The following is a 20,122-nucleotide window of genomic DNA, read 5'->3' as shown; positions in this document are numbered from 1 at the left end:
ATGAAAATAAGAGATTTTGGTTGGTTCATTTTTTAAACTATTTTTTAGTCTAGTTTTTTCATCAACTATATTGCCTGTCTACCGCATCTGGTCATGGTATTGTCATGGGAAAAAAAGTAATTAACAAACATTTTTAATCATAGTTTTCATTAGTTAAATATACACACAACTGCCCAAGAAACATTTAGTAGCCAAATGTCCAATAATGTTTGAACCCCTAAATGTTGTGCAATACGTGGTAAAAGGGCTAGATTTCCCACATAGTTCTTTCTATATTGATGTAAACCTACTTAAAGCTGAGACTTGATACTTTATGTAGTATCCATTATTTTATTTACAATTGAATGTGCAGAAACAGAGTGTGGAACCAACAGATATGTAACTGTCCAAATACTTAATGTTGGACTGTATGTAGCCCAATTCTCTGTTATTAAAAAAACAACCCATGATTGAATGAGCATTCAAAACTTTTATTACAATGCACAGACATTCACAGACAAATGAGAATAAATAGTTGTCAAATGATAGTTGTGTAATGCTGTAAACCATCTATGTCATGTATTTTTTAGACTCACCAGGTTAGATTAGCTGTAAAATAAGAATTCCACACTAAAGCTTGTATGAAGGGAAAAGACAGATCACTGTTGAACACCTTGCCAATTGCCTTTGTTTTGCCATTTAACACCTGATGTACCAATTATACCATATCATCAAATTCATACCCTCTATTGAACAAAAGATGAAATTACTATACCTTCTCATTTGACACTAATCAGTATGATAAATAATCAAAAAACGTATTACGGATATGAATTAGTATTTCTGACAGTAGTTAGAAGCAGATAGATAACAAATAACTCTTAGTACTTTCCTTAGAGCTTTAGGTGGCATCCTGCTGGCTAAAGTCAGTTATCTATCTCCATCTTGTCCTCACAGAAAAAGGCCTGCAGAGCCTTCCCCCTGGAGTACTTGATGCTCTCTATCTCACCACCGTAGTTACTGGGCTTCTGGAAATGGATCTCCAGGTGGTCCTGAAGGTCCTCCTCATCCTCCACATCATCAATGTCATCTAGGAGGATGGTTCGCTTCGGAGTGCCACAGAAGGTCTGAAATGAATCACTGATATCAGCGTTGTCATAGTTCTGCCACACACTGTTTACTGCATAGCTAGTTCAAGGAGATCAATATTGATTTGCTGCAACATCTGGTGAATTCAAGCTGATTGACTGTTGATCTGATCTGATTCCAGTTGCAGACCTTTGATGTATGTTAATCATTTCCTGTCATCACCTTACAAAATACTAATAAACAAAAAACAACTATTCTTTTTATTCTTTTTATTTTTACGACAGGAAAGGTGACAACAGGATTATAAAGGAATACAAAAAAATGCCCTGCTTCCCCAAAGAAAAAAAAGGAACCAATCTTAGAATTTTACCTGAAATTTACGCAGCTGGTATTGATAAATGGGTCCAACCTGTACATTCACTTCAGAGTCCAGATCCACACAGTACCTCTCTCTCAGGGCCAGGCTCTCTGCAACTACACACAGGCACACATTTTAGCATCAATACATTGTGAACATGGTGATGCTCAGAAAGGTGGCCATCACTTAAATATGTAGTATGGAACTGTTTTTGTGTTATATTTGCTAAAATTGTCAGTATGTTCTGACAGTAGAATAAGATGCAGATACGCTGTGAAAAAATGGAGTGTCTCTGGGTCAGATAAGGCTTCTGTATTGGTCATAAGATATTTTGTGATTAAAGTTGGTAAAAAGATGAAATATATTTGCTATCTTGGCATGTGTAATTACAATGCAGTGGCGTTTGTAGTTTGAATGACCCCCCCCCCCCCCCCCCCCCCCGCCTAGAGAATAAATATTCTTAATAGCACAAATCCTTCTTACACAAATGGTAAAACACACTGAAGAGAATCTAATTATTACACTATTGCACTTAGAACAGCAAACACACTGTTTAAACAGCCATCTAAAGCCTGACTCTTCTGGACTTACTTGATGCAAAATCGTCAATGATGTCATCATATGAAATCTGCTCCCCTATTTCATGATTGATACTAAGACTAAACCAATTCACCTTGGAAGTGCACAGATTTGTTTTATATTACCTTTTTTTTAGCCATTTCCCACAACCCAGAAAAATAACAATGTGCATGAACTATAGGCCTGTATTTATAATACTATGAATGAAATGTGCGATGTTTGGAAGAAAGTCGAGGTGTGACTGACTTTAGCCCACTAATTCCATTAGAGTATTACTCTATTTAGTGGATCCCCGTTCCCCCCTGCCCGTTCCATTAGGGAGACCCAGAGGTGAACTGTCCCCCCTCCCCTTCCCCTTCTCTCACAGCTTCTGTGCGCGTGGCACCATCTCAGCAATTATGGGCGCGTGCACAACAGAGTGATAGATTGACTTGACGTGCAAATAATAGAAAACCGCTTCATGGTGCAAAGGATTTTTTTTTTTTTTTCAAGAGCTCATTTCCAGATACTTCCAACCCAATTCGTGTTTCACTCATTTCCCAGTCCAATATTTTAGAAGATGTTCATTGTTTTTGTTAAAATCTAGTTATGACTATGAAAGGATAACCAACTCCTGACAAAAGAGCAGTAAAATAAATACAGATAGAAGCTTTACATTTTCATTTAGTAGAAGCAACATTTAAACAAACAAACAGAGAGTCATACCTCCAGGGTGGAGGAAGGTGATCTTTCCTGTCCCAGTGTTCTTATCATACACCACTCTCTCCACCTCTCCACCCCCTCTGCTGGCCCTGGAGAAACTGATCTCCAGTCGGTCCCTCATTCTCTCCTCTGGAATGGATGGAGGAACCATGGAGACATGGAGGTCCTTTTTGGAAACTCTGAGGTGGATCTACATTGAAGACAGAACATACTGATTACAGGAGAGTCTCAAAGTAAATAACTTCATCAATTTACCAGTCTACCACAGTTAATGCCAGGACCACTGTCAGACCTGATGCTAACCTCTGGAAGTGCAAAGTGCACAATTTCTCAGCAAAATGGAAGGCTACATGTGAGGAAATGTTTGTTAAATATCTTAACAAAAGATTAAAATAAATAAATAAAAATAAAAATAGAATTAAAAAAGGCGTCCTGCATATCAAAATTGAATGTGGGGCAGTTTCAGCCATTATTAAAGCTTACAAACGCCTTTGATTATTGCAGTAAGAACTGTAGATTTAAAAAGCTGTTAAAGACATTACACATAAAGGTCGGCCTGCAAGGAGTAAAACTGTTTTAGTTTTATCCTCGCTCTCTGTTCTAGAATAACTTCAAGTGAGTCTGGGTTAATGCCAAACACAGAGCCAACTTTTTTTTATCTGCTTGTTCATTCGGTTTTTGTCATCAACGCAGATGCTGCCTCCCCAGCAAAGCACAGCATAGAAGAGGACACTAGCCAAGATTCCTTGATAGAACACATGTAAAAGGTTCCTGCTGATGTCAAAAGATCTCAATTTTCTCAAGAAGAAGAGTCTTGACTGAGCCTTCTTGAATACCACATCAGTGTTCTTTTTCCTATTTAATTTATTGTCCTGAAAGACACAGAGATATTTGTATGTTTCAACAACCTGTTGACCCTTAATAATAAGTGGAAAGATATCCTTCCTCTTCCTTCTGAAATCAACAATGAATTATTTGTCTTTCCCACATTCAGTTTTAAAAAGTTTGCATCACACCAGCTGACAAACGAACCAGCAACTATTTTATTTTCTTCCTCCCCCATGAAGTACTAGACTAGACTAACTTGAAACTATTAAATTAAAGGTTAAATGTAGTGTAACAATACTCAATTATATCTATCAATAAAGCCAGATGAATCCAACCAGTTAACCAAACTACAAACATGCCTTAAGGTTATAAAGGCCTGGATGACCTGCAACTTCCTGCTATTAAAATCTGAAAAAACTGAAGTTATTGTGCTTGGCCCCAAACACCTTAGAAAGAGCCTGGTTCTGCCTGAGGTTTGTTCCTGTCAAAAGGGAGTTTTCTTTGCTGCTGTCACCAAGTGACATGTGGGAATGTTAGGTCTCTTTGAATTAAATTAAAGAGTACAGTCTAGACCTGCTCTATTTGAAAAGTGCCTTGAGATGACTTTTGTTGCAATTTGGTGCTATATAAATAAAGATTGATTGATTAACTGATTGTTTCACAGTATGGCCTTCTATGGACATTTTAAACTACTCAGAAACAATCAATATGAAAATGCTGTTAGGGTCTTTTATTCACCTCAAACTTTACAGCAGGATCCATTTTAATTCTTTTTGGTTTCACATCCAAACTAGTTTGCTCACAGGACACAGAGCACTTGGCGAGCTGCAGGATCTGAGAAGCCACTGGAAGACAGAAAATATGACAGAGATTCAGATATATACATCAGATATATAGTAGTGTTGTTGTAGTGTTAGTTGACATACTCTGGGTTGTGCAAATTATTACATGAGAGGTTAATCTTTTTTTCAAAATGTACTATCAGTAAACAGAAAATATTTTCCTCTTATTTAGCACCTACTGTACCTAAGCCTACAAGCCTACACATAGTCATACATTCACTATGTGTACCTTTCTCTTCCTCAAAAGTGATGAGTGCCTGTCCTCCCTGAAGAAGCACAGTGGGTCTCTGGCTGATGGCAAACACTTCTCTGATTGGCTGATTGTTGTCATCACTCTCCTCTTTATTCTGACAAGTGAACTTCACCTCTGTGTCTGGAATTTGGGCATAGATCTGGACATGCGGATGAGTTACAGCACAACAGTTTATGTACAACAGTATCTGTCAAATGATAAATGATATATTGTACATTTTTGTTATATTTTTAATTTCAATGTACTATATATCATTAAGCATATTGTCTTATATTTCTGCTACTTACTATACACTGGTATGAATACGATGGAAAAACACTTTTGACTGGTGCATGATTTTGAGGACTTCCTTTATTCCCACCTTGAATTTCTGCTTCAGTTTGGCAGACTCCGTTTTCTTAACCTCTAGCTCAGTTTGACATCTCCTCAGTTTATCCAGCAAAACCTTCCTGCGTTCTCCAAGCTTTAGGATTTCATCCTATGTGAAAGCACCACATGAAAAAAAGTATAGTGAGCTTCTTGTAATTCTGTCTCATTTTTGCCCAGCAGCTTATTAAGATAATAGAGATTACAGTAACTGTACCTGCACTTCTTTCGTTGTTTCAATGAATTCCTTCTGACACTCTTCCTGATTTTTGAGACAAGCCATCATCTCCTGCTGGGCCTTAATCTTGGCTTCATCTTCTTCCAGTTTTTCCAGTGTAAACCGGGCTTTCACATCGTATGCTTTTTCTACTTTAGCCTTAAAAACAAAGCAGAGCCAATTTGAAAACGTTCAAGAATTCAGAGAGGATACAGATAGAAAAGTGGACAGTTTCTTAAGAACTAGTAAAAAAAGCCACGTTCCTGTGAAACTGTTTAGTGGGGTCTGTGGATTTTAGTTACTGCTATTAAATTTCAAATTCATTCTAACTAGATTTTTTGAAAAAGTGATAGTAGTAGCAATAGTGGGTCTCAGGCTAGGCAGCAGTCACTATGTACCCAAAGGTCACCTGCGAGACAAGAAAGTACAAAACTGTGGGGAAGATGCCCAGTTAGTGACACACATTCATACATTAATGAATGCATACAGGTGGAGATGGGGAGGGGGAGAAAAAAGTTCAGTGCATCAAGTCCACCAGCATTCTAGGAGTGGCAAAGCTAGGGTCTCGTCCAAGGCAAGTGTAACACCTGAAAATATATTTTATGTTATAGTATCATCTGTTAACATTTTGTACAGTGTTTTCAGTAATATGCAGTTATTTTGGTTAAGCGTGTGTAACTATACCCGACAGCAGGGGGCAGAGTGAAACTGTCTGTCTAAAAGTACTGCCAGCTAATTAACAGCAGAAGAAGAAGTATTCTGGGTCGTGAGACAGAGCAGAGGTACTGAGACGTGCGCCTGGTGCTGTATCGACAGTTTATTGTTTTACATTTGCCAGTCCTGCCGGTGAGCAATAAAAGTGAACCCTTCCCACACCATACTGTCTTTTATCGAGTGGTGTAATACAAGCCTGGGCCAGCATTAATTATATGCTTTATCAAAAACAAAACTTTTAAGACTACTCTTGAGGATAGAGAAGGTGTCTGTCCCCTGGACCAAATCTGGAAGATGCTTCTACGAAAGAGCAGCCTGACAACGGAAGACTCTGCCTCCCATTCTACTTTTGGAGATACTAGTAAGCCCTGTTGTCTGGGAGCACAGTGTTCTAGTGTAGTAATAGGGAATACAAATATGATGGTGCCTGACCATTAAGCTTTGTCAGTAAAGAGGAGGATTTTAGATTCTATTCTGGATTGTACAGAGAGCCAATGCAGCAAAGCCAAAATGGGAGAAAATGTATCGCTTTTTCTAGTTTTTGTCAGTATATGTGTTGCTGTATTCTAGCTACTTTCTGAGAAGCAGGTCGAGTCAGTCGACTGAAGTTCAGCAGGACAGAATCCACAGGCTGCAGGACATCAACACCCCTGTCCCAGAGGAGGAAGAACTAGGCAAGGGATCCAGGGGCGAAGGCCATTAATCAAGTTGCCAAAATCCTGCGATAAGACACTGTGGAAGGAGGTCAACACTGATCTCTGCAACATCCTAGAAGGGATCAGAGGCACCACCATGAAGAAGTTGAAGAGATTAAGCGATCTAATCTATGCTTATGGAGTGGAACGGTTTGCAGTGGTCTCCGTCTATCCCCAGTAAGTCCAGAAGGCAGACAGAAATAGATCGCCTGGTCAAGGAGAGGAGGCAGCTGAAGAAGCAGTGGAGGAAGGCCACAGAGGAGGAGAAGGAGGGCATAAACCTGTTGCAGGGAGAGATCCAGAGCAGGCTTGCTACACTGAGGAGAGCTGAAAACCTACTGAGGAAGCGCAGAAGGAAGGAGCAAACAAGATCGCGCTTCTACAAAGATCCCTTCAAATTTGTGAAGAGCATCTTCACAAAGGAGAAGAGTGGAAGTGTGTGTGTGTGTGTGTGTGTGTGTGTGTGTGTGTGTGTGTGTGTGTGTGTGTGTGTGTGTGTGTGTGTGTGTGTGTGTGTGTGTGTGTGTGTGTGTGTGTGTGTGTGTGTGTGTGTTCTACTGACGCAGCACGCGTCACAAACATACAATTGAAGTGAGTAGAGTGGCCCCATGGTTCCCCATTATCCGATACCTGATCTAGCTATTTATTCTATATCAGGGCCGACATCTGATATTTGTATCACATCAGTGTATTAATATGTACGGAAACTAGAGGAGCTTTGTTTCATTGTATTGGCTGTGCAAAAGATTAAGAAGGCTCTGCAAGAGGTTATAGTTACAAGAAGTATATATTACTACTGTACTGTATATATTACAAGAAGATTATTTCAAAACAAATCCTGTTGGACCGCAACCTTTTTTGTTTATATCCAAAGAACCATAATTATAGTTTAAACAAATGAGCATTTAGAGTAGAGACCTCTGCTTGCTTAACACCAAAAAATGAATTGCACGGTCATTGAAAAGAGGTTTACAGGCCAAGCAATGAATAAGACGGATGTTATCAAGCCTTCCATTAGAAAGGATCATTTACATATTGACGGCTTAACAGGGTATGTGTGAGAATATATGGTTGCCCTTCATTAATCATGTTAAGGATTTAACAACAGAATTTACTTGACAGGACTTAACAGATGATCAAGTGAATGACTAATTTTGATGGAAAATTCTTTTTTACTTACTTTTCTTTGTATGTAGATTTTCAAGTACCGTAATACACATCATAATACATATCCTTGTTGCTTTTTTGTTTTGTGTTAATGCAGCAGTTTGATGTTGTGATTTATATTATTTGAATTAAAAAGGCTGTATTGCACCGTGTTAAAAAGTTGAATCAAACATTGTGGAGAAAAAGCTGGAACCAGCAGATGTTTTGCTTGACAACTCAGTGAATTGATTATCAAAATTATTGTTGATTCATTTTCTGTAACATGACTTCTCTAGAGGTGCCCTACAGTCTGCAGGTTTTCATTGCCACTGATTACCTCACATAAAATCCTCTACCTGAAGTCCTAAGCATACTGCAGACTTAATCGACTTAATGTGTCAGCTCTAATTATCAGCATAAACAGAATATTTGAAAATGCCAAGTATAATGTGACATACTGTTGATTCCTGTTGATGTTATCTTTGACAGGGCTCCAACACAGCCAAGCAGCTGAGCGCCCCCTACCTGGAGTGTTCCTCACTGCAGTCGGAGAACAGCATCAGAGACATTTTCCACGTGGCCACGCTGGCCTGTGTCAGTAAACACAACAAGAACATGAAGAGAAGGAAGTCCTTCAGGGCCACGAAGAGGATGTTTCACAGTGGAAGAGACATCTCCACTGTGGTAACACCACACTATCAGCAGACCAAAGCTAAAAGCTGTGCTGTCATGTAAACACAAACACATAATACGAACCAGAAGTTCTGTCAGCTGATGAAAACTGTTTCCGTCACCTCAGAGTGGGGTGTTCTGAGGTGTATATGGGCTGGGCATTATTTGAAAATGAAGACTGTTTTGATGCTTTGGGGAAAAACTGTGCCAAGCAGACTCTATGTACACATTTGACTGAAAGAATACAATCTGGAGTATACATTGACAGAAAAATGATGGGCTCCGAACTAAAAAGAAGCAGATTTCACCTCAATTCCTACGAACTTTCACACAAACATATATGTGCAATAAACCATCACCTGCAGCTAAAGCTAGATGACAAAACAAAAGGAAAACTTTGTTTGTTAGTAAAATGTTGACCACAAGGACAGCTTCACTGCTTCTTTGAGTAGACATTCCCTCTTCTGGGTTTGGACAATGGTGGCTGACAAGTAGCTCCAAAAACTCCCATAGGTGTCTAGTTGGGCTGACATCTGATGACTGATGATGTGAATGGTTTCATATGATTCACATAATTTTCATTTTCATCAAGCCATTCAGTGAATTGAGCAACTCCACTGGTGCAATTGGGGTTAAGGGTCTCAAGGTGGTAGTGGTAATGAGGGAGGGGGAAGTGCTACTTTTTCCCTTTCCCCAGCCAGATTCATCCTGCTGGTCCATGGGATTGATTTGATTGCATTGAACTCTGTCTGACTCTGGATTTTCTTGCGTTTACTTTGTTTGAAAAATATTTTGTGGAAGTCCTGAAGTTTCTGCTGGCCTAGTTGACACAATGTATTTGTTTTGTTGTTTTCTCAGCCTCATTGTAACAAAGATGGGTCCAGATATCAGCTCATTTACTTCTCCAAAGCCACGTTGTTGTCATTATTAATGTTAACTTGCTTTCTGTAAAACTGTTGATGTACTTCTCACTGTGCTCATTGGTGCTGGTGTAGTACTGATATGGCACATGCAGCACAGGAGGAATGAATGAAACTGGTGCACATAGCACAGGAAACAGAACGGCTACACATTTTTAAATGATCAGGATATTTGGAAGGTGATTTAGAAAAATGTCTCCTCTTTTTTGTCAATGAAAATAAGAGATTTTGGTTGGTTCATTTTTTAAACTATTTTTTAGTCTAGTTTTTTCATCAACTATATTGCCTGTCTACCGCATCTGGTCATGGTATTGTCATGGGAAAAAAAGTAATTAACAAACATTTTTAATCATAGTTTTCATTAGTTAAATATACACACAACTGCCCAAGAAACATTTAGTAGCCAAATGTCCAATAATGTTTGAACCCCTAAATGTTGTGCAATACGTGGTAAAAGGGCTAGATTTCCCACATAGTTCTTTCTATATTGATGTAAACCTACTCAAAGCTGAGACTTGATACTTTATGTAGTATCCATTATTTTATTTACAATTGAATGTGCAGAAACAGAGTGTGGAACCAACAGATATGTAACTGTCCAAATACTTAATGTTGGACTGTATGTAGCCCAATTCTCTGTTATTAAAAAAACAACCCATGATTGAATGAGCATTCAAAACTTTTATTACAATGCACAGACATTCACAGACAAATGAGAATAAATAGTTGTCAAATGATAGTTGTGTAATGCTGTAAACCATCTATGTCATGGAGTTTTTAGACTCACCAGGTTAGATTAGCTGTAAAATAAGAATTCCACACTAAAGCTTGTATGAAGGGAAAAGACAGATCACTGTTGAACACCTTGCCAATTGCCTTTGTTTTGCCATTTAACACCTGATGTACCAATTATACCATATCATCAAATTCATACCCTCTATTGAACAAAAGATGAAATTACTATACCTTCTCATTTGACACTAATCAGTATGATAAATAATCAAAAAACGTATTACGGATATGAATTAGTATTTCTGACAGTAGTTAGAAGCAGATAGATAACAAATAACTCTTAGTACTTTCCTTAGAGCTTTAGGTGGCATCCTGCTGCCTAAAGTCAGTTATCTATCTCCATCTTGTCCTCACAGAAAAAGGCCTGCAGAGCCTTCCCCCTGGAGTACTTGATGCTCTCTATCTCACCACCGTAGTTACTGGGCTTCTGGAAATGGATTTCCAGGTGGTCCTGAAGGTCCTCCTCATCCTCCACATCATCAATGTCATCTAGGAGGATGGTTCGCTTCGGAGTGCCACAGAAGGTCTGAAATGAATCACTGATATCAGCGTTGTCATAGTTCTGCCACACACTGTTTACTGCATAGCTAGTTCAAGGAGATCAATATTGATTTGCTGCAACATCTGGTGAATTCAAGCTGATTGACTGTTGATCTGATCTGATTCCAGTTGCAGACCTTTGATGTATGTTAATCATTTCCTGTCATCACCTTACAAAATACTAATAAACAAAAAACAACAATTCTTTTTATTCTTTTTATTTTTACGACAGGAAAGGTGACAACAGGATTATAAAGGAATACAAAAAAATGCCCTGCTTCCCCAAAGAAAAAAAAGGAACCAATCTTAGAATTTTACCTGAAATTTACGCAGCTGGTATTGATAAATGGGTCCAACCTGTACATTCACTTCAGAGTCCAGATCCACACAGTACCTCTCTCTCAGGGCCAGGCTCTCTGCAACTACACACAGGCACACATTTTAGCATCAATACATTGTGAACATGCTGATGCTCAGAAAGGTGGCCATCACTTAAATGTGTAGTATGGAACTGTTTTTGTGTTATATTTGCTACAATTGTCAGTATGTTCTGACAGTAGAATAAGATGCAGATACGCTGTGAAAAAATGGAGTGTCTCTGGGTCAGATAAGGCTTCTGTATTGGTCATAAGATATTTTGTGATTAAAGTTGGTAAAAAGATCAAATATATTTGCTATCTTGGCATGTGTAATTACAATGCAGTGGCGTTTGTAGTTTGAATGACCCCCCCGCCCCCCGCCTAGAGAATAAATATTCTTAATAGCACAAATCCTTCTTACACAAATGGTAAAACACACTGAAGAGAATCTAATTATTACACTATTGCACTTAGAACAGCAAACACACTGTTTAAACAGCCAACTAAAGCCTGACTCTTCTGGACTTACTTGATGCAAAATCGTCAATGATGTCATCATATGAAATCTGCTCCCCTATTTCATGATTGATACTAAGACTAAACCAATTCACCTTGGAAGTGCACAGATTCATTTTATATTACCTTTTTTTTAGCCATTTCACACAACACAGAAAAATAACAATGTACATGAACTATAGGCCTGTATTTATAATACTATGAATGAAATGTGCGATGTTTGGAAGAAAGTCGAGGTGTGACTGACTTTAGCCCACTAATTCCATTACAGTATTACTCTATTTAGTGGATCCCCGTTCCCCCCTGCCCGTTCCAGTAGGGAGACCCAGAGGTGAACTGTCCCCCCTCCCCTTCCCCTTCTCTCACAGCTTCTGTGCGCGTGGCACCATCTCAGCAATTATGGGCGCGTGCACAACAGAGTGATAGATTGACTTGACGTGCAAATAATAGAAAACAGCTTCATGGTGCAAAGGATTTTTTTTTTTTTTTCAAGAGCTCATTTCCAGATACTTCCAACCCAATTCGTGTTTCACTCATTTCCCAGTCCAATATTTTAGAAGATGTTCATTGTTTTTGTTAAAATCTAGTTATGACTATGAAAGGATAACCAACTCCTGACAAAAGAGCAGTAAAATAAATACAGATACAAGCTTTACATTTTCATTTAGTAGAAGCAACATTTAAACAAACAAACAGAGAGTCATACCTCCAGGGTGGAGGAAGGTGATCTTTCCTGTCCCAGTGTTCTTATCATACACCACTCTCTCCACCTCTCCACCCCCTCTGCTGGCCCTGGAGAAACTGATCTCCAGTCGGTCCCTCATTCTCTCCTCTGGAATGGATGGAGGAACCATGGAGACATGGAGGTCCTTTTTGGAAACTCTGAGGTGGATCTACATTGAAGACAGAACATACTGATTACAGGAGAGTCTCAAAGTAAATAACTTCATCAATTTACCAATCTACCACAGTTAATGCCAGGACCACTGTCAGACCTGATGCTAACCTCTGGAAGTGCAAAGTGCACAATTCCTCAGCAAAATGGAAGGCTACATGTGAGGAAATGTTTGTTAAATATATTAACAAAAGATTAAAATAAATAAATAAAAATAAAAATAGAATTAAAAAAGGCGTCCTGCATATCAAAATTGAATGTGGGGCAGTTTCAGCCATTATTAAAGCTTACAAACGCCTTTGATTATTGCAGTAAGAACTGTAGATTTAAAAAGCTGTTAAAGACATTACACATAAAGGTCGGCCTTCAAGGAGTAAAACTGTTTTAGTTTTATCCTCGCTCTCTGTTCTAGAATAACTTCAAGTGAGTCTGGGTTAATGCCAAACACAGAGCCAACTTTTTTTTATCTGCTTGTTCATTCGGTTTTTGTCATCAACGCAGATGCTGCCTCCCCAGCAAAGCACAGCATAGAAGAGGACACTAGCCAAGATTCCTTGATAGAACACATGTAAAAGGTTCCTGCTGATGTCAAAAGATCTCAATTTTCTCAAGAAGAAGAGTCTTGACTGAGCCTTCTTGAATACCACATCAGTGTTCTTTTTCCTATTTAATTTATTGTCCTGAAAGACACAGAGATATTTGTATGTTTCAACAACCTGTTGACCCTTAATAATAAGTGGAAAGATATCCTTCCTCTTCCTTCTGAAATCAACAATGAATTATTTTGTCTTTCCCACATTCAGTTTTAAAAAGTTTGCATCACACCAGCTGACAAACGAACCAGCAACTATTTTATTTTCTTCCTCCCCCATGAAGCACTAGACTAGACTAACTTGAAACTATTACATTAAAGGTTAAATGTAGTGTAACAATACTCAATTATATCTATCAATAAAGCCAGATGAATCCAACCAGTTAACCAAACTACAAACATGCCTTAAGGTTATAAAGGCCTGGATGACCTGCAACTTCCTGCTATTAAAATCTGAAAAAACTGAAGTTATTGTGCTTGGCCCCAAACACCTTAGAAAGAGCCTGGTTCTGCCTGAGGTTTGTTCCTGTCAAAAGGGAGTTTTCTTTGCTTGCTGTCACCAAATGACATGTGGGAATGTTAGGTCTCTTTGAAATGAATTAAAGAGTACAGTCTAGACCTGCTCTATTCGAAAAGTGCCTTGAGATGACTTTTGTTGCAATTTGGTGCTATATAAATAAAGATTGATTGATTAACTGATTGTTTCACAGTATGGCCTTCTATGGACATTTTAAACTACTCAGAAACAATCAATATGAAAATGCTGTTAGGGTCTTTTATTCACCTCAAACTTTACAGCAGGATCCATTTTAATTCTTTTTGGTTTCACATCCAAACTAGTTTGCTCACAGGACACAGAGCACTTGGCGAGCTGCAGGATCTGAGAAGCCACTGGAAGACAGAAAATATGACAGAGATTCAGATATATACATCAGATATATAGTAGTGTTGTTGTAGTGTTAGTTGACATACTCTGGGTTGTGCAAATTATTACATGAGAGGTTAATCTTTTTTTCAAAATGTACTATCAGTAAACAGAAAATATTTTCCTCTTATTTAGCACCTACTGTACCTAAGCCTACAAGCCTACACATAGTCATACATTCACTATGTGTACCTTTCTCTTCCTCAAAAGTGATGAGTGCCTGTCCTCCCTGAAGAAGCACAGTGGGTCTCTGGCTGATGGCAAACACTTCACTGATTGGCTGATTGTTGTCATCACTCTCCTCTTTATTCTGACAAGTGAACTTCACCTCTGTGTCTGGAATTTGGGCATAGATCTGGACATGTGGATGAGTTACAGCACAACAGTTTATGTACAACAGTATCTGTCAAATGATAAATGATATATTGTACATTTTTGTTATATTTTTAATTTCAATGTACTATATATCATTAAGCATATTGTCTTATATTTCTGCTACTTACTATACACTGGTATGAATACGATGGAAAAACACTTTTGACTGGTGCATGATTTTGAGGACTTCCTTTATTCCCACCTTGAATTTCTGCTTCAGTTTGGCAGACTCCGTTTTCTTAGCCTCTAGCTCAGTTTGACATCTCCTCAGTTTATCCAGCAAAACCTTCCTGCGTTCTCCAAGCTTTAGGATTTCATCCTATGTGAAAGCACCACATGAAAAAAAGTATAGTGAGCTTCTTGTAATTCTGTCTCATTTTTGCCCAGCAGCTTATTAAGATAATAGAGATTACAGTAACTGTACCTGCACTTCTTTCGTTGTTTCAATGAATTCCTTCTGACACTCTTCCTGATTTTTGAGACAAGCCATCATCTCCTGCTGGGCCTTAATCTTGGCTTCATCTTCTTCCAGTTTTTCCAGTAAAAGCCGGGCTTTCACATCGTATGCTTTTTCTACTTTAGCCTTAAAAACAAAGCAGAGCCAATTTGAAAACGTTCAAGAATTCAGAGAGGATACAGATAGAAAAGTGGACAGTTTTCTTAAGAACTAGTAAAAAAAGCCACGTTCCTGTGAAACTGTTTAGTGGGGTCTGTGGATTTTAGTTACTGCTATTAAATTTCAAATTCATTCTAACTAGATTTTTTGAAAAAGTGATAGTAGTAGCAATAGTGGGTGTCAGGCTGGGCAGCAGTCACTATGTACCCAAAGGTCACCTGCGAGACAAGAAAGTACAAAACTGTGGGGAAGATGCCCAGTTAGTGACACACATTCATACATTAATGAATGCATACAGGTGGAGATGGGGAGGGGGAGAAAAAAGTTCAGTGCATCAAGTCCACCAGCATTCTAGGAGTGGCAAAGCTAGGGTCTCGTCCAAGGCAAGTGTAACACCTGAAAATATATTTTATGTTATAGTATCATCTGTTAACATTTTGTACAGTGTTTTCAGTAATATGCAGTTATTTTGGTTAAGCGTGTGTAACTATACCCGACAGCAGGGGGCAGAGTGAAACTGTCTGTCTAAAAGTACTGCCAGCTGTTTAACAGCAGAAGAAGAAGTATTCTGGGTCGTGAGACAGAGCAGAGGTACTGAGACGTGCGCCTGGTGCTGTATCGACAGTTTATTGTTTTACATTTGCCAGTCCTGCCGGTGAGCAATAAAAGTGAACCCTTCCCACACCATACTGTCTTTTATCGAGTGGTGTAATACAAGCCTGGGCCAGCATTAATTATATGCTTTATCAAAAACAAAACTTTTAAGACTACTCTTGAGGATAGAGAAGGTGTCTGTCCCCTGGACCAAATCTGGAAGATGCTTCTACGAAAGAGCAGCCTGACAACGGAAGACTCTGCCTCCCATTCTACTTTTGGAGATACTAGTAAGCCCTGTTGTCTGGGAGCACAGTGTTCTAGTGTAGTAATAGGGAATACAAATATGATGGTGCCTGACCATTAAGCTTTGTCAGTAAAGAGGAGGATTTTAGATTCTATTCTGGATTGTACAGAGAGCCAATGCAGCAAAGCCAAAATGGGAGAAAATGTATCCCTTTTTCTAGTTTTTGTCAGTATATGTGTTGCTGTATTCTAGCTACTTTCTGAGAAGCAGGTCGAGTCAGTCGACTGAAGTTCAGCAGGACAGAATCCACAGCCTGCAGGACATCAACACCCCTGTCCCAGAGGAGGAAGAACTAGGCAAGGGATCCAGGGGCGAAGGCCATTAATCAAGTTGCCAAAATCCTGCGATAAGACACTGTGGAAGGAGGTCAACACTGATCTCTGCAACATCCTAGAAGGGATCAGAGGCACCACCATGAAGAAGTTGAAGAGATTAAGCGATCTAATCTATGCTTATGGAGTGGAACGGTTTGCAGTGGTCTCCGTCTATCCCCAGTAAGTCCAGAAGGCAGACAGAAATAGATCGCCTGGTCAAGGAGAGGAGGCAGCTGAAGAAGCAGTGGAGGAAGGCCACAGAGGAGGAGAAGGAGGGCATAAACCTGCTGCAGGGAGAGATCCAGAGCAGGCTTGCTACACTGAGGAGAGCTGAAAACCTACTGAGGAAGCGCCGAAGGAAGGAGCAAACAAGATCGCGCTTCTACAAAGATCCCTTCAAATTTGTGAAGAGCATCTTCACAAAGGAGAAGAGTGGAAGTCTCTCAGTGTCAAAAGCCGACTTGGAAGAACATCTGAGAAAGTCCTGCACAGATGACCGAAGCCATGAAGAACTTACGCTCCCACCTGACATGCCACCAGTCAATCCACCAGAGCACCAACTAGACATCAGCCCACCCAGATGGAGCGAAGTAGACAAGTCTGTGCATAGAGCAAGGACCGTACGGCTACTAAGAAAGCTCCAGGAAAACATTGAGCTGGCTCGCATGAACATCAAGCCGAGTAAGTCCAGAAGCATCAGCATTGTCAAGGGGAAACTGTCAGACCACCGCTTCCACATTGGCAAGGAACCTATTCCAACGGTCTCAGAGAAGCCTGTGAAGAGCCTAGGTCACTGGTATGATGCCTCTCTCAAAGACAAGGCGCAGGTAGATCAGCTCAGGAAGGAGGTAGCCAGCGGCCTGGATAACATCGACAAAACCCTGCTCCCTGGCAAACTGAAGCTCTTGTGCATACAGTATGGACTACTTCCACGGCTCATGTGGCCACTAACCTTGTATGAGGTCCCGCTATCGAAGGTGGAAAAGCTGGAGAGGCTAGTCAGCTCATATGCAAGGAAGTGGCTTGGCCTTCCCAGGTGCCTCAGCAGTATTGGGCTCTACGGCAAAGGGATGTTAGATCTGCCCATTTCCAGTCTGTCAGAGGAGTACAAATGCGCCAAAAGTCAGACTGGAAATGACGCTACTGGATTCAAGTGATCCAGTTGTAGCCCAAGCTGCCCCCATCCTGGCTACCGGGAGGAAGTGGACCCCACGGACTGCAACTGAGCAGGCAAAGGCAGCACTCAGACACAGGGACATTGTGGGCCGAGTGCAGGAGGGGAGAGGTGGTCTTGGCCTTGGGGCCAGCACACCAACCTGGAGCAAGGCCACCCCATCTCAGAGATGCAAGCTGGTGGTCCAGGAGGTACATTGGGAAGAAGAAGTGGGAAGGTGCGCAAAGGCTGTGGCGCAGGCAAAACAAGGGCAGTGGATGGCATGGGAAGGAATAGAGAAGAGGAAGATATCCTGGCAAGAGCTGTGGGAAATGGAGGCATTCAGGGCAAGTTTTACCATCAGGGCTGCCTATGATGTCCTACCTTCTCCCACAAACCTAAGCCAGTGGTACGGCGAAGACCCCACATGCCCTCTCTGTCCAAGTCCAGCATCACTGAAGCACATCCTTTTTTTAAATCTTTTTAACAGAAATCTGTCCTGCTTAACTTAACAGAATAAAATAAATATCTTTCTTCTAACAGAACTCAGTCCTGCTTAACTTAACAGAATAAAATAAATCTATTTTTTTAACAGAGCTGTCCTGCTTAACTGAAAACAGTATAAAATAACAAAAAACAATAGAAAGCAGAAAATTCCTGTAATAGTGCACATTTAGTGCAATAAGAAAAGTGCAAACAGAAAGTCTGTGAAAAAGTTGTAAACATAAACACTTTGTGCCTCAAAATCTTGTCTTCCGGTTTCTGCTTGCAAGCAACAGTACCTCGACCAATGAGAAGAGCCGAATTCCGCATTGTCATTCTCGTGTGTGAGTGTGCTGTCAGCTCATTGGTCACAGAGCAGGAGAGGGCTGACAATAAGAATACCGTAAATGTCCATATAAAACGCCATGTCATTCATTGATTCCAAAGTGCGTCCCTTTTCAGCTCAATACGGGACGCGTCATTTTGTTTCTAAATACGGGACGATTCCGTTTTTCAAGGTACGGTTGGCAACCCTATACCTTTCCTACTGGGTTAAAGAGCCAACAAAAACATGAGAAATGCACTGTAAAAGTCATTATTTTCAGTTGCAGCGAGAGGTCAGAAGCCGCTTTAATTTTTATCACTTTCCGGTGCCAGTTCAGTTTAAACACTGGGCCTTAACCCTCTGAATCCCAAGCAGTTTCTGGTCGTTTTTTGCTTCTGTCATATTTTTACTTACTGTGGTCTCATTTTTCTCTGCAAATTGAAGTCCTGCACCTCTATGGGTTCAGGACAACCATGGCTAAAGCCAAATGTAACTCAACAATGTTTCATGAGAAGTATCAAATATTGTTAAATTTGCCCTGTAACAGGTTTTGAAGGCACTGAGAGCAGGCGTAATAGAGCATGCTCATTGGTGCTGAGCGGCTCTGAGCTGAAATTTTACGCCTGCAAAACAATGCCGTGGGATGCATCAGATTCAGTCGGAGCGTATAATTATTTGTTTTTTTACAGAATGTAGCTAGAGAAAACGGTTTATTTTCTGCACATTTTTAAAGAAGACATGAGAATCAAAGCAATGTTGATGAAATCTCATGAAATTCTCCGGCCGTGTTGCTTGTCACTTGTGATATATTCAGGTACCCTCGGAAACGTGAGAATCTGACGATTACGCCAGTTTTTTCAGTTTTTGGATTGGACAAATGGTTTGTAAATGCCACTCATTTAAAAATAAGTGGTATTTTGATCCCGCCGGCGGGATTTGGGATTCAGAGGATGCATGTACTTGACCTGCTGCAACTTTTTATGTTTTGGCTAAGAGACAGATGTTGAAATGATGTCAGTATTTTACATATTGCCGCTTACCTTCCATGTTTCCAGCTCTTTCTTGGCCTCCGCAAGTTGACCGTCTCCTTCCTCCAGACCCCCGTCCATCTGATAATAAGGACTGTTACTGAATCACTGAGTAACGCGAAGTAACGATTACACTTTTCAAAGAGTTTAATAATCCTTACCTTGTCATTTATTGGTCTGTTATTGTAGATGTCAGCCATGACCTGATTGACGAAAACGAAACTAAGTTAACAAAGTAGCTTGTGTAAAATAACGCCAGACAAATAACACATTCTAAAGATAAAGAACCAAACCTGTAACTGTATTTAGTTCCCGGCCTTATTTTTCCGTCAAAGCAGCGTAAAGTGAGACAAAGACACACACAGAGGCTCCGGTGCGATGCACTTCTTGACTGAAATTAAATCAAAAGTGAAAGTTAAACTGGATGTAGGGCAACGCCACAGCACAGAATGTTCTGTATAGAATAGACCACACCGACAAGATCAAAGAGATATCATTTCAAATGCTTCACAGATTTTACCCAACTAATCATTATATACAGAGGCTCAAAAGGACATTAATGTGAACTGTACCCACTGTGACTGTTAATGAAACTTTGGTTCATTTATTTTGGTCTTGCCCACACACCAGACAACTCTGGAGTTAACTGGCACGTTTCATCAGTGATCATATTTACCCCAAGTTTAATTTATGCTGGAAAAATGTTCTGTTTGGTTACACAGAATTTGATAAGAAACTAAATTCCCAGTTTTACTTGATTCATTTGATAATTATTGTATCCAAATTTCACATACACAAATCTAAATTTTCAGGCAAGAAGCCACATTTTCTGGAACTGTCTGCGTATGTTAAACAATACATCTCTTCTATATATGTTTGTGAAAATAAAAATGCTGTTAAAACATATGATCGCTTTAAGCTTTGCAAAATATTCATTGAATAAGTATT

The 20,122-nt window shown here is 39.8% G+C and overlaps 1 protein-coding gene across 2 annotated transcripts; it reads right to left on the bottom strand.

The window, feature by feature from the left end:
* Window positions 1–473: 473 nt before the first annotated feature.
* Window positions 474–19,591, bottom strand: nmi (N-myc (and STAT) interactor). Of its 2 annotated transcripts, none has more exons than XM_062432418.1 (10): window positions 19,468–19,589; window positions 19,336–19,377; window positions 19,187–19,255; window positions 5,214–5,372; window positions 4,992–5,108; window positions 4,607–4,769; window positions 4,274–4,380; window positions 2,711–2,897; window positions 1,439–1,542; window positions 474–1,106 (listed from the first exon to the last, which is right to left on the bottom strand). In XM_062432418.1, exons 2-10 carry the CDS (start codon window positions 19,372–19,374, stop codon window positions 906–908), a joined length of 1,146 nt encoding a protein of 381 aa, XP_062288402.1. In that variant the 5' UTR covers window positions 19,375–19,377; window positions 19,468–19,589; the 3' UTR covers window positions 474–905. The 2 variants fall into 2 exon arrangements, with proteins under 2 accessions (XP_062288402.1, XP_062288403.1); XM_062432419.1 differs by lacking the exons at window positions 474–1,106; window positions 1,439–1,542; window positions 2,711–2,897; ... (2 more) ...; window positions 4,992–5,108; window positions 5,214–5,372 and adding exons at window positions 10,151–10,678; window positions 11,011–11,114; window positions 12,274–12,460; ... (2 more) ...; window positions 14,557–14,673; window positions 14,779–14,937 and having other exon boundaries at window positions 19,468–19,591.
* Between the last annotated feature and the right edge of the window lie 531 nt (window positions 19,592–20,122).

The sequence above is a fragment of the Scomber scombrus genome, chromosome 13 (assembly GCF_963691925.1).
Source record: "Scomber scombrus chromosome 13, fScoSco1.1, whole genome shotgun sequence".
In the NCBI taxonomy this organism is placed as follows: domain Eukaryota; kingdom Metazoa; phylum Chordata; class Actinopteri; order Scombriformes; family Scombridae; genus Scomber; species Scomber scombrus.
The sequence above is the reverse complement of the archived record's forward strand: the minus strand, read 5'-3'. Positions and strand labels throughout refer to the sequence as shown.